The sequence below is a fragment of the Rutilus rutilus genome (assembly GCF_951802725.1).
Source record: "Rutilus rutilus genome assembly, chromosome: 3".
NCBI lineage: Eukaryota > Metazoa > Chordata > Actinopteri > Cypriniformes > Leuciscidae > Rutilus > Rutilus rutilus.
This window is the reverse complement of record NC_140211.1, coordinates 3,546,316-3,561,442: the sequence shown is the minus strand read 5'-3', so window position 1 is coordinate 3,561,442 and position 15,127 is coordinate 3,546,316. Positions and strand designations below refer to the sequence as shown.

The window sequence follows — 15,127 nt, the reverse complement described above, 5'->3', positions numbered from 1 at the left end:
AGGATAACATTCTCTAAGAACACTCTAAAAATGTTTTGTGATGATGACCTTCTATAAATGTTTAATCATAACATTTTTAGAACATTATCCCTTTATTCTTATAAAGTTTTTAGCAGGAAGTTTTATTTTTATTCTTAGAACGTTCTTCTAAAAGTTAGGATAACATTCTCTAAAAATACTCTTAAAAATACTACTTAACATTCTTATAAATTTTTTAGTGGGAAGTTTTATTTTTGTTCCCAAAATGTTCTCTTAAACATAAAAAATGCTTAGCTATAACATTGTTAAACCATACAATTTTATTAATCTCTAAAATAAAACAAAAATCTAACAGGTTTATGAATGGCATTCACATAAATTATTAGAAGTTCTGCGTACAGTAGATGCCCAACATTAAATGAAGAACTCAGTAAAGTCCAATGTGCAATCACACGTCTTGACTGCTGTTTGCTCAGAGCGCTCATCATCAGTCTTTGGTTGTCTTGGTTCTTGCAGAAAAAGAATAAAGTCATCTGCATTAATAGGTGTTCTACTGTTCTTCTCCTCTTTTTCAGCTGCTATCCCAGTTAGCAGAATTGAGCTTCATTCTCTGTGTGCATGGTAGAGTTTTTCCTCATAGCCTATAAAAGAAGATCATGCAACAGTGTAAACAAAAATAATACAAATACATATTACATATTAAGATCACAAGCAATATTGACTTTGAAAACTTTCAAAATTAGCCAGCCTAATTATTAATCAGAAATTAATTAGATTAGTTTATTTAAAAGTATAAATATGATACCTTATGAGTATCTATTTTGTTTCTGTAATTTAAAACATATACTTTATCCATTATATACATGTTAAAGGGATACTCCACTTTTTTTGGAAATAGGCTCATTTTATAACTCCCCCAGAGTTAAACAGTTGAGTTTTACCGTTTTCTAATCCATTCAGCCGAGTTTCTGATATTTAGAAGAATGTCAGTAACCAGACAGTTTCTGGTCTCATTGACTTCCATAGTATATATTTTTTCCTACTATGGAAGTCAATGAGACCAGAAACTGTCTGGTTACTGATATTCTTCCAAATATCAGAAACTCGGCTGAATGGATTCGAAACCGGTAAAACTCAACTGTTTAACTCTGGGGGAGTTGTAAAATGAGCCTATTTCCAAAAAAAGTGGAGTATCCCTTTAATAACACAACTAGAGGCTAAATTATTTTAACAAACTACAAACTTGGCTTGAGAAGTGTGAACCTCGAACTCAGGTAGCCTTGAGCACAGCTGCAGCATGTCACAGCACTGCCCACGATGCTTTTGCTCTGATGTAACAGCTCATTTTCATCAGTTATATTGTCTATGGATTGTTACATTTCTTACAGATTTCTGCTTGTTTTAAATCAGATACAGATAAAGTAGTACTGCATTTGAGATAGAACAATTTCTAGTGTGATTTAATCATACCTGTGAATCGTCTCTTTGCTATTAGCTAAGCTGTAAGTTTTAGTTACTTCAAAAGCAGAAAGAAAAATATGCTATAACTTCTGTTTCTTATTGAGAAATCACAGGACAGTGTTGACACTAACTTTTTGTGCTCCAGTAGGTTTCTGTGTGCGCACAATCTGCATGTTAAATGTGAGCTACTGTCTGTGCATATGAAAGCTTGTTTCCGCCATGGAATACAATTTTTAAAAAAGGTAATTGCGAATCACAATTCAAACTTTTTTTTCTCAGAAGTGCGAGATATAAACTCGCAATTGGCCGTTTGAAAGTCAGAATCACAGGATAAATTAGTAAAACCTGAGAAAAAAAAGCAATTCTGGCTTATTTTTTTTTTTGCTGTCGTTTCTATATGAGAACATTAATGCACTTCATCAACACAGCCGCTCTGAGAGTCACTTCAGCAGCATTTTAGCTTCATTTGAGAAAAACTATCACCATATCATAAAACACAGAGAAACTCAAAGGTCTACACGGCAATCCGTCAAATAAAAGTTTGGTTTAACCTTTGAAGAATGTTTTGCTTAAATCATTACATTTTAAATAATTGGTTATAGCAATTTAATTAAACCATTCAAATGGAATCAAGAAAACAAAAAAAAAAATTACTTTTGGGAGATGCGAGAGCGAAGTAGTCCAGTGATAATTAACAGGCAGCCATGGTTAATGCAATTTGCAAAGACCCGCCCCCTTTAGTTACTGTTGCTATGTCCAACAAGCCATGGCGCTCTCACGCCACACATCATGTTGTCACGCAATGAAAAATACATTGCGGATCACAGAAAAAACGCTGAAACGTTTAAACGCAGAGACAAGACAGAGCAGGTTACTTTTGATATGAAAGTTGAAACAAAGTCTCAACGTTTAATTTGTGTAATTGTTTTAGAAAAAAATATTTTTGGTAAAATAAAAATGTAGAAAATACCGTTGTATGCAATACTATGCGTTGTTGGTGGGGGCAAAACTGCAAGTTGCTTGCGTCCGACGTGTTGACTATAAAAGGCTCTTGTCGGTGCATGACATAGGAGTAGCATAAGCTTTGACGGCTCTCGCGGTTCAAACAAACAGGGCTAGGCAATAAATTCAAGCTCCTCCCACATTTCTCTTTATATGATTCTCTTTAATGATAATTTTTCTAAAAATCTCTGTGGAAAGAAAGTCAGATATAAATCTGGGACAGATATAAATCTGGCACGAGGGAGAAAAAAATAGATCATTTTTATTTTGGAGTGCATTGTGCGTTTAAAATTGACTACGGTTTTATAAAATGCAGTGGATACTTACTAGTGATGGACTTGTTTCTCTGTTGGTGCCTGTTCTGCTCCGTAAACATTGGTCCAATGCTTGATCTTAAGAAAATGTAAAAAGTGTGTTAATGTGTGTTAACAGACTATTGATCTGGGTGACATAGGACCATTTTTTATGTTTTCCTTAAGTGATAAATCTGGAGAACCCTTACTAACATTAACCATGGTTTTGCTACACTAACTAAATGGTAATAAATTATTGTAATCAATCCACCATAAAAATATTGTTTCTACACTTTACTATAATAAAAACCATGGTTAATGTTAATTTAGCAAAGGACCCTGGGAACATGTCCTAAAAAGAACAGCTCATCCAAAAAATAGACTCTCTATCGTTATTTACCGGTACTCCATGTTGTTCCAAAAACTGTATGAATTTATTTTGTATAACCTTAATTAAGATATCTTGAGAAATGACTTCACTGTTTTTTTGTTTTTTTTTCATAAAATGGGTTCCAATGTTGTTTAATTCCCAACATTCTTGTGTTTCAGAGAAGTAAGTCATACAGGTTTGAAAATAATTTCATTTTGAAAGGACATTTATGTTATGTATAAAGACACAATGTTCTCAGTTCCCTCATTGTAAAGCTCCTATGCTGAGGTTTATTTTATTTTATTTTTTCAAAATGTTGCAAGTAAAATGTTCTAATTGTGTTAACTTGTCACATTAGAAGAACGTTTTATGAAGAACATTCAACATCTCATCTCTCAATGATATCCTCAAAACATTTCCCTAACGTGACAGAGAGAATGTTCTTCTTTTGTTATCATGAAACATAGGGACAATGTTATATTGAGATCATTGTACAACTTTAACTTTAGCAACATTCCCAAAATATGCTCAAAATGTTGCAAGTAGAATGTTCTTCTTTTGTTATCATGAAACATTGGGAACATTTGTTTCCATAAAATGGGTTCCAATGTTGTTTTATTCCCAACATTCTTGTGTTTCACAGAAGTCATACAGGTTTGAAAATAATTTCATTTTGAAAGGACATTTATGTTTGGGTCAGCTAGGCCCATAAAACCTCATATCAAGAAGACAGGTACAATTTTGACTGGAGGGTTTGGACCAGTGTGCCTTTGAGCAGAGTTTACATGTTCTGCCTCTATTTCACGTGTATTTTACTATGACAATACTCACCGCAACTGAAGATCATGTGGCTGGATAATTTATTCCCAAAATTCCTGGATAATGGGAAACACACACATACAGCAATATTATTAGCTATTTGTATTTACTTACTAAAAGAGACATAAAAAGCTTGCAAATTTTTACTCACCAGCTCAAAAACATATTATGATGATGACTCATCATTTTGACGGTAACGTTAGGCCGATATCCCGCGATCATTCAAAAGCCTAGTTTTCATAGTGTGGTTCGAGTTCCTCTCTGTATAAAGACACAATGTTCTCAGTTCACTCATTGTAAAGCTCAGACTATGCTGAGGTTTATTTTTATTTATTTTTATCAAAAACTAACTTAGCTGACAATATTTAGCCTAACGTTACACATGCAGCCTGAAACATTGACATAATATCGATATTGCTCTAGTCGCATTTAAAATTAGCTTCTCAATTTAACACACTATATTTTGATGTAGCAGAATGTATTTTTATATAAAATAAAGTTATTTACCTTCCGCAGATTGCAATATGTCCGTTACACGTAGGCTACGTTGTTAAAATTCGTTGTCCATTTACATCCCGCAACTCGCTCAAAATAAAAATGTAACAGTACGATGCAAAATAATCCATGTTTTAAACAATGTAAAAGCCACAGAACCGAAGGAGGCTAGTAGTGAAGATCCTCCCGAGCAGCAGCAGCGCGCACACACACACACTCTCACTCTAACAGACGAATATTCAAACTTCAAACTTGACCAGTAAAAGGCGCGCATAGCTGCCATTGGCCAGATTCCTGGATGACAGTCTGAATAGCCAATCATGCTCAAAACAACTCGAAGAGACAGCCAATAATGTGGTAACATTGCAATTACAGGAAAAGATTACATGTTTTAAAAGAAAGAATATGAAAAAAATGTGCACGGCTATTTATTTAGTTGTATTTGTAAGCTGGCTGTTATATTTAATCAATTGGTAATGGTGTCTTCATTGCAGTGCATGATAAAAAATAAATAAACTTACAATAACATATAAATAATAATAATAAATTACACAAATAATATATACCATGTATAACAACATATATTTACCACTGCTCTGCCAAACAGCAGTTTAAAAGAGCAAACATATTATATATTAAACAGAGCAAACATTATGTAGGCTATTCATATACAATTCTGTATACCTACCTACATGAAAAACTAATGGATTGGTATCATGGTAACATTAGAGTTACATTCATGTGACCCATAATGATCCTTTTGCACTTTAACAAAATATTGACCTTTCCTTTAGAAACACTCTTATGCCTAATAATGTCAACTTGCTTTTCACCCTGTGTGGCACAGTTACACAACCTGTTGGTTTAGGGTAAATCCTCTGTCCAACACAACACTTTGGTAACATTGGCATAATTCTATACAAGTTGCAACATATACCCCGGGTTTCACAGGCAAGGTTTAAGCCTGAAGTCCCAGACTAAAATGCACGTTTGAGCTGTTTTACCTGAAAGCAACTTGCACTGACATATCTTAAAATATGTCAGTGCCATTGTTTTGTCTCAAGATGCACACCAGTAATGTTTCTTTTTCTTTTTTCTTTGGCACATTTTTAAAAGCTAATTAAATGCACTAAGGCCTAATCCTGGCTTAATCTAAACTCTGTGAAACCGGGTCTGGGTTAGAAATTAAGGGTTAAGGTTAACCCTAACCCTAACCCTTGTCTACAGACTTTTATTTAACAGCATGGATACTCCAAGGTGTTGACTGCAGTGGTTAGGCCTTTAGCGTTGATACAGGACGAATAACTTCTCACTGTGACAGTCTGTAATGTATTTTAGCAAAGAGTGTTTGTATGGATTGTCCCTAATTAAGCTAGAGCTATTGGTGCATTCAAGTCATGTCATAAATATCGTATTTACAAGTTGAACGCCACCACAATGATGAGAATATGAGTAGGAAGCTCAGGATTTTCTTTAACCCTGATCTTGAAGAGTTAGGGGTGTGTCAGTGGGAAACATTGTGGGATACCACTATACTTAGGTATTTAGCAGTGACAATGTAGTAAGCTAATGCCTGCACAAAATATGATAGCATTAATATGTAACAGTATAATATGTGATGATAAAGTTTACAGTGGCTTCATTAATTTAAAACATTAAACAAAATTGTAAAACCTCATGAATACAAACTTCCCAGGAGGACTTAAATGCACCATATGTTCCATCGTGAACCCTGTTGGCCTGCTGTCTGACCAGCAAGCTCAATTTAACAATAATTGTGTAGTTTGATTGCTAAATGTTACATTTAAAATGTTCTAGTTTTGTTAACACGTCACATTACAAGAATTTTTTTTAAAAACACTCATCATCTCAGGTCTCAGTGATATCCTCAAAACATTTTACGAACGTTGATTTGATAATGTTCCTCCTCTGTTATTATGGAACATTGTGCCAATGTTTTACTGAGAACATTATATAATCTGTTATCTCAACAACATCCTCAAAACATCCTTAAAATGTTGCAATTAAAATGTTCTAATTGTGTTAACACATAACATTACAAGAACGTTTTATAAAGAACATTCAACATCTCATCTCTCAATGATATCCTCAAAACATTTTCCTAATGTGACAGAGAGAATGTTCTTCTTTTGTTATGACAAAACATTGGGACAATGTTATATTGAGATCATTGTACAAACTTTAACTTTAACAACATTCCCAAAATATGCTCAAAATGTTGCAAGTAAAATGTTCTAATTGTGTTAACTCGTCACATTAGAAGAACGTTTTATAAAGAACATTCAACATCTCATCTCTCAATGATATCCTCAAAACATTCTACAAATGTGACAGAGAGAACGTTCTTCTTTTGTTATGACAAAACATTAAGACAACGTTATTTTGAGATCATTGTACAAACTTTAACTTAAACAACATTCCCAAAATATGCTCAAAATGTTGCAAATAAAATGTTCTAATTGTGTTAACTCGTCACATTAAAAGAACGTTTTATAAAGAACAATAAACATCTCATCTCTCAATGGTATCCTCAAAACATTTTCCTAATGTGACAGAGAGAATTGTTCTTCTTTTGGTTTTATGAAACATTGGGACAATGTTATATTGAGATCATTGTACAAACTTTAACTTTAACAACATTCCCAAAATATGCTCAAAATGTTGCAAGTAGAATGTTCTTCTTTTGTTATCATGAAACATTGGGACAATGTTATATTGAGATCATTGTACAAACTTTAACTTTAACAACATTCCCAAAATATGCTCAAAATGTTGCAAGTGGAATGTTCTTCTTTTGTTATCATGAAACATTGGGACAATGTTATTTTGAGATCATTGTACAAACTTTAACTTTAACAACATTCCCAAAATATGCTCAAAATGTTGCAAGTAGAATGTTCTTCTTTTGTTATCATGAAACATTGGGACAATGTTATATTGAGATCATTGTACAAACTTTAACTTTAACAACATTCCCAAAATATGCTCAAAATGTTGAAAGTAAAATGTTCTAATTGTGTTAACTCGTCACATTAGAAGAACGTTTTATAAAGAACATTCAACATCTCATCTCTCAATGATATCCTCAAAATATTCTACAAATGTGACAGAGAGAATGTTCTTCTTTTGTTTTTATGAAACATTGGGACAATGTTATACTGAGATCATTGTACAAACTTTAACTTTAACAACATTCCCAAAATATCCTCAAAATGTTGCAAGTAGAATGCTCTTCTTTTGTTATCATGAAACATTGGGACAATGTTATATTGAGATCATTGTACAAACTTTAACTTTAACAACATTCCCAAAATATGCTCAAAATGTTGCAAGTGGAATGTTCTTCTTTTGTTATCATGAAACATTGGGACAATGTTATATTGAGATCATTGTACAAACTTTAACTTTAACAACATTCCCAAAATATGCTCAAAATGTTGCAGGTAAAATGTTCTAATTTTGTTAACTCGTCACATTAGAAGAACGTTTTATGAAGAACATTCAACATCTCATCTCTCAATGATATCCTCAAAACATTTTCCTAACGTGACAGAGAGAACGTTCTTCTTTTGTTATGACAAAACATTAAGACAACGTTATTTTGAGATCATTGTACAAACTTTAACTTTAACAACATTCCCAAAATATGCTCAAAATGTTGCAAGTAGAATGTTCTTCTTTTGTTATCATGAAACATTGGGACAATGTTATATTGAGATCATTGTACAAACTTTAACTTTAACAACATTCCCAAAATATGCTCAAAATGTTGAAAGTAAAATGTTCTAATTGTGTTAACTCGTCACATTAGAAGAACGTTTTATAAAGAACATTCAACATCTCATCTCTCAATGATATCCTCAAAATATTCTACAAATGTGACAGAGAGAATGTTCTTCTTTTGTTTTTATGAAACATTGGGACAATGTTATACTGAGATCATTGTACAAACTTTAACTTTAACAACATTCCCAAAATATCCTCAAAATGTTGCAAGTAGAATGCTCTTCTTTTGTTATCATGAAACATTGGGACAATGTTATATTGAGATCATTGTACAAACTTTAACTTTAACAACATTCCCAAAATATGCTCAAAATGTTGCAAGTGGAATGTTCTTCTTTTGTTATCATGAAACATTGGGACAATGTTATATTGAGATCATTGTACAAACTTTAACTTTAACAACATTCCCAAAATATGCTCAAAATGTTGCAGGTAAAATGTTCTAATTTTGTTAACTCGTCACATTAGAAGAACGTTTTATGAAGAACATTCAACATCTCATCTCTCAATGATATCCTCAAAACATTTTCCTAACGTGACAGAGAGAACGTTCTTCTTTTGTTATGACAAAACATTAAGACAACGTTATTTTGAGATCATTGTACAAACTTTAACTTTAACAACATTCCCAAAATATGCTCAAAATGTTGCAAGTAGAATGTTCTTCTTTTGTTATCATGAAACATTGGGACAATGTTATATTGAGATCATTGTACAAACTTTAACTTTAACAACATTCCCAAAATATGCTCAAAATGTTGCAAGTGGAATGTTCTTCTTTTGTTATCATGAAACATTGGGACAATGTTATTTTGAGATCATTGTACAAACTTTAACTTTAACAACATTCCCAAAATATGCTCAAAATGTTGCAAGTGGAATGTTCTTCTTTTGTTATCATGAAACATTGGGACAATGTTATATTGAGATCATTGTACAAACTTTAACTTTAACAACATTCCCAAAATATGCTCAAAATGTTGCAAGTAAAATGTTCTAATTGTGTTAACTCGTCACATTAGAAGAACGTTTTATAAAGAACATTCAACATCTCATCTCTCAATGATATCCTCAAAATATTCTACAAATGTGACAGAGAGAATGTTCTTCTTTTGTTTTTATGAAACATTAAGACAACGTTATTTTGAGATCATTGTACAAACTTTAACTTTAACAACATTCCCAAAATATGCTCAAAATGTTGCAAGTAGAATGTTCTTCTTTTGTTATCATGAAACATTGGGACAATGTTATATTGAGATCATTGTACAAACTTTAACTTTAACAACATTCCCAAAATATGCTCAAAATGTTGCAAGTAAAATGTTCTAATTGTGTTAACTCGTCACATTAGAAGAACGTTTTATAAAGAACATTCAACATCTCATCTCTCAATGATATCCTCAAAATATTCTACAAATGTGAAAGAGAGAATGTTCTTCTTTTGTTTTTATGAAACATTAAGACAACGTTATTTTGAGATCATTGTACAAACTTTAACTTTAACAACATTCCCAAAATATGCTCAAAATGTTGCAAGTGGAATGTTCTTCTTTTGTTATCATGAAACATTGGGACAATGTTATATTGAGATCATTGTACAAACTTTAACTTTAACAACATTCCCAAAATATTCTCAAAATGTTGCAAATAAAATGTTATAATTTTGTTAACTCGTCACATTAAAATAACGTTTTATAAAGAACATTCAACATCTCATCTCTCAATGATATCCTCAAAACGTTTTCCTAACGTGACAGAGAGAACGTTCTTCTTTCGTTATAATGAAACATAGGGACAATGATATTTTGAGATCATAGTACAACTTGTTATTTCAGAAACATTCCCAAAACATCTTTTGAATGTTGCAGTTAAAATGTTATATCTTAGTTTTCATATAACGTTATAGGAACATTTTTTTAAATGAGAAAACATCCTTAAAATGTTCGGTAAACATTACATTCAAATGTTTTCTTTAGAACATTAACCAAACTTGTAGGGAATGTTAGCGAAAGTTCTGAGAACGTTCCCTGCTAGCTGGGTACTCTCTGATTATATCATATGAAATGTGTATTTCACATGCATTTCTCTCTGGGGTTCATGGCGAGTCCACATCGCCAACTCCATCTTTGCAGCGACACAGAAAACACCAGTTTATTAATAAACAATTAAATGTCTCCTTGCTATTTTGGACACATTCATACTTTTGGCGGTTCTTTGTGGCAAGCTTAATGCGTGCGGCCGTGCGCCTGAGTGCGGCTATATTATGTACACGCTCATTATCCTGTATATAGCCTATTTAAGTAATAAAATTAATATAAAGGGGCGATTTGTCAACTGATGGCTTAAATGAACAACTACTAAAAAAACTTTAGTCGGAGGCAGCCCTTATTCCACATATTTTGGTACCAGCAGGCTATTCTGGGTTGAGCGAGCGACCCTGAGCGGAATGAGCGAGCGGAGCGGAATATTCAGAAATGCGCTCTCCACTCACGAGCTCTAATCGGAACAAAGCATGACAAATTCAAACTTTATTTCATTTTCTCCGTAGCTTGAACACTCACTTAATTAGGCATAAGAGAGTTAGTTAACGCTGTCCATTTATTTATTTTTATTTCACGTTTTTAAAGTACAATATTATATTAGTCCACTGTCCACAGCCCCCCACTTGGGGGTGCTGATGCTATGACGAGGGGGCTCCCGCGCTACTGATCAGGATAGTTTACTTTCGTTGGAGACAACTGGAATTCACTGATAATTCTTCTCAGATTTCCCCACATCTACAGTGACTGTGACACCAGACAGATCTGTATTCACTGGAGAAACAGTCAATCTGAAGTGTGTGATAAAGTCTGATCACAGTGACTGGAGATATGAGTGGTATAAAGACAGTGTAATATTACAGACGTCTGATCGTTACACTGTAAACAGAGACACTCTCACTATCAGAGGAGCTACTGAGTCTGATCAGGGTCAGTACAGGTGTAAAGGACAGATAGATGGAAGACCAAACTCATCAACATCAAGATCTGCTGTTTCTCTCTCTGTGAAGGGTGAGTTGAACATCATTGTCCTCCTAAACTCTCTCTACATGATCATGATCACACAACCAATCGAGACACTGCAGGGTCACATGACCCACAGGTGGGACGTTTGCCATTATATATTTTAAACAATAATATCTTAGTAAAAACCCAAAGTAATATACTGACAAACTATATATAATTTGAAACCTTGCTGAGTGATTTACAAAATAAATGACAGAGGAGCAGTAATTTATCAATTTGCAACTAGAATATTTAATACTCATTAGGCATGTTCAGGCCTTTATTTTGAAATAGCTATGAACATGAAAAATCATGAAAGATTGGTAGAAACTCGTTTTCATGTCAACAGTTCAAAAGATCAAACCAATTAAATTGTATGTGGAAAAAAGGTCTGAAAAGGTTTTAAATATAATGAAACAAATGATGGTTTCTTGATTTGTGATGTGGCGGCGAGCTGTAACGCACACACGTGATTTTTATGCGTTTATTAAAGGTTGAATTCAAATCAAATACTGCTAAACCGCCCATACTACTTCTCAATAGATGTCTACTTCATAAATTGTATGGACATTATGGAAATATATGGTTCAGATCACTCTTAACATGTATGGAAATTGAGGCGTCCTTATATGGTCATTAACAGAGCTTGGCTGTCCTCTAGTGAAGAGGTTAAAAAAAACTAAATCTCACTGAAAGCTCATTTTTGAGATATCAACCTAAAATTCTGGAACACAACTTGGCTTTGATTTTCTTGCAGTTTTAAAGTAAAACATGTTTTGTACAATATATATTTTAAATAATTGTTTATATTATACATTTCCATAAACTAAAACTTCTCTAACCTTTTTTTCTGTTTCACTTTCATAATTTTCACTTCTACAATAATCTTCGAAATGTCTTCTTTAAAACAAGAGCATTCATACGTATATATTCCAAATCATTCTTCTTTTCTTATGCACTTCTGTATCAGCCTCATCTGTTCCAATAAGAGGACTGAAGCAATTATTTGAGTCATTTAAATGCTCATTTATCTGACTCTTGAGGATCTGAATCTGTTGTTGTTCTCCTGCAGGTCTAAAGCCGAAGCCTGAACTCACATCAGATCCTGCAGGAGCTGCACTGACTGGAAACACAGTGACTTTGACCTGTCGCATGGATCCGTCCACTGGAAACTGGGACTCTTACTGGTACAAACACACACTGAACCCTGAGACAGAGAAGACAGAAACAAACTCCTACAGCCTGAAGATTGATTCAGTGTCTGATGGAGGCCAGTACTGGTGTAGAGCTGGAAGAGGGAAACCAGTCTATTACACACAATACAGTGATGCACTGTGGGTAAATGTTACAGGTGAGAGAGACTGTAGTGTGTGATGCAACAAATACAGATCAGAGACAATATCTACACATCTTCTGAAACTATAAATGCAATAATCTGTGTTTGTACAGTGAGTCCTAAACCTGTGCTGACGGTACGACCTGATGAACGAGTGTTTAGAGGAGAAACAGTCACTCTCAGATGTGATATAAAGTGGGCAGGAGACACTGAGTGGACATACAGATGGGAAATAGAGGGAACCGACAACCAATATAAAAACACTGTCAGCCGAACCTCAACACAAGAGTTGAACATCAGCAGTGTTGATCTCTCTCACCGCGGTAAATACACCTGTACAGGACAGATACACACTCAAAGCTCTCAGCGCAGTGATGCTGTTACACTGACTGTCTCAGGTGAGTGTGTGTGTGTTGTGATCAGCTTCTCCATCAGTTTCTCTACGGCTCTGTAACTCGTGATGTTTTGTTCAGCTGAAGCTCAGGCATCAGTGCGAGTGTCTCCACAGCCGTGGCTGACTGAAGGAGAATCAGTGACTCTGACCTGTGAGGTTTCAGGCTCCTCTAAAGGCTGGACGTTCAGCTGGTTCAGAGATCATGATCATCTGTCAGACAGCAGCAGAGGAGCTGGAGGATCTTACACTCTCAGTCCTGCTGCTCTACAGCACACAGGAGTTTATACGTGCAGAGCAGAGAGAGGAAGACCAGCCTATTACACACACAACAGCAGCTCACACACACTGTGGATCACTGGTGAGGGTTTATGCTCGTGCTCATCCGGATCTGTGTTTCACTGCAGTCTCTGTGCTGTCAGTTTTGATGGAGATTTTCCTCTTTTCAGGAGTTTCTGCTTCAGTGTCTCTGGTCATCAATCCCAGCAGAAGTCAACACTTCTCATCGGACTCTCTCTCTCTGAGCTGTGAGGATCAGAGTAACTCTGCTGGATGGACAGTGAGAAGATACACAGACAAAGACACACAAACTTGTGCAAATCAAACAGGATCTGGATGTGTAATGGACTCTCTCAGCACATCTGACACTGGAGTGTACTGGTGTGAGTCTGAATCTGGAGAGAAGCGTCGTCCTCGAAACATCACTGTACATGGTGAGTCCAGTCACACTTACAACTATATAACACAATAAATAACAATCTGTTCAAGATTCAAAATTTATATATTTGAGAATTCAGTCTTATGATTATGCATAAACTAACTGAATATCAGAATATCAAGAATATCAATATAGTGAATATCAAGATTTCAACTCTATAATAAAATACAATATTCAGAATTTTGGGATTGGTATTTTTGTTTTGGAAATATGTTTGTTCACCAGGGCTGGTATTTATTTGATCAAAAATGCATGCAAACGTTCATTTTCCAGTGTTAGTAGATATGAAATATTACAATAAAACTAAAATTCTATGTGAATATATTGTAAAGTGTGATTTATTCAAAGCTGAATCTTCAGCATCATTACTCCAGTCTTCAGTGTCACATGATCCTTCAGAAATAATTATAATATGATGATTTGAATTAGAATCATTTGTGATCATTATCAATGTTGAAAAAAAAAAAAATGTTGTGGAAAACGTGATGCTTTTTTTCTTCTTTGATGAATAGAAAGTTTGAAGAACAGCATTTATTTGAAATATAAATCTTTTGTAACATAAATGTCTTTTTTGATCAATGCGTCACATTTGATCATGAATCCTTGCTGAATAAAAGTTTCTCAGATTAAAGGTAGTGAACATGTTGACCCTCCAGATCTTATTAATAATTGAAGTATGGCTCTGATTAACACAGCCTGTATCGTCACTACATCTGTTGATGTATTTATTGTGTTTGTAGACGGTGAGGTGATTCTGGAGAGTTATGTTGATCCTGTGACTGAGGGAGAGACTCTGACTCTACACTGTTTACATCGATCTACAAACTCCCCGATCCTCAGCGCTGATTTCTATAAAGACGGATCACTGATCCAGAATCAGACGACAGGAGAGATGAGCATCACTACTGTCTCAAAGTCACATGAGGGTTTCTACTACTGTAAAACAGAGAGAGGACAGTCACTCCACAGCTGGATCTCAGTCAGAGGTTATTTTATTCATGAGCATCTGATGAGATACGCCACACTATTCATATATATGAGTCTCTGTCTCTTATTTCTGCTGGAGACAATCAGGTATTGACAAATACAAAGTTCTGTCATGAAACTCTAGATGGCGCTGGCGGACCGGTCTTTAACTCAGTCTGCAATCACATCATCCTCTATAGGCACAGCTGATTGGTTCCTGCTGTATCAGCAGCCAATGAGCTTACGCGCTTTCAGAAACCCTCCCCCTTCCCCAGCTCCACCTGTATAGATCTGCTACGGGTAATTCATGTGTTTTGTAGCAGATCTATTCCTTCAAGACCGAACACATCAACATTGTCATATCCATTACCATGCCAAACACTCAGAGAGTTCATGACAGAACTGTGAAGTTGAACTATCAAATCACATGCAAAATATGCTGA

General features: G+C 34.6%; 1 protein-coding gene and 1 long non-coding RNA gene across 3 annotated transcripts; one reads left to right on the top strand and one right to left on the bottom strand.

Moving 5' to 3' along the window:
• Positions 1-279: 279 nt before the first annotated feature.
• On the bottom strand, positions 280-4,885 carry LOC311287934. 2 transcript variants are annotated; one of them, XR_014626843.1, is made up of 5 exons: positions 4,432-4,640; positions 4,076-4,185; positions 3,937-3,980; positions 2,770-2,834; positions 280-620 (listed from the first exon to the last, which is right to left on the bottom strand). It is a non-coding gene; the product is annotated as an uncharacterized lncRNA (long non-coding RNA). The 2 variants fall into 2 exon arrangements; XR_014626842.1 differs by lacking the exon at positions 280-620 and adding an exon at positions 2,006-2,275 and having other exon boundaries at positions 2,411-2,834; positions 4,432-4,885.
• Positions 4,886-10,457: 5,572 nt separating this feature from the next.
• LOC311288449 (Fc receptor-like protein 5) lies at positions 10,458-15,127 on the top strand (the record flags this gene model as incomplete). The annotated part of the gene is made up of 8 exons (XM_084405869.1): positions 10,458-10,494; positions 11,013-11,279; positions 12,346-12,624; positions 12,723-13,007; positions 13,083-13,361; positions 13,450-13,713; positions 14,459-14,697; positions 15,005-15,127. The coding sequence occupies 8 exons, from the start codon at positions 10,458-10,460 to the stop codon at positions 15,125-15,127; spliced, it is 1,773 nt and encodes a 590-aa protein (XP_084261995.1).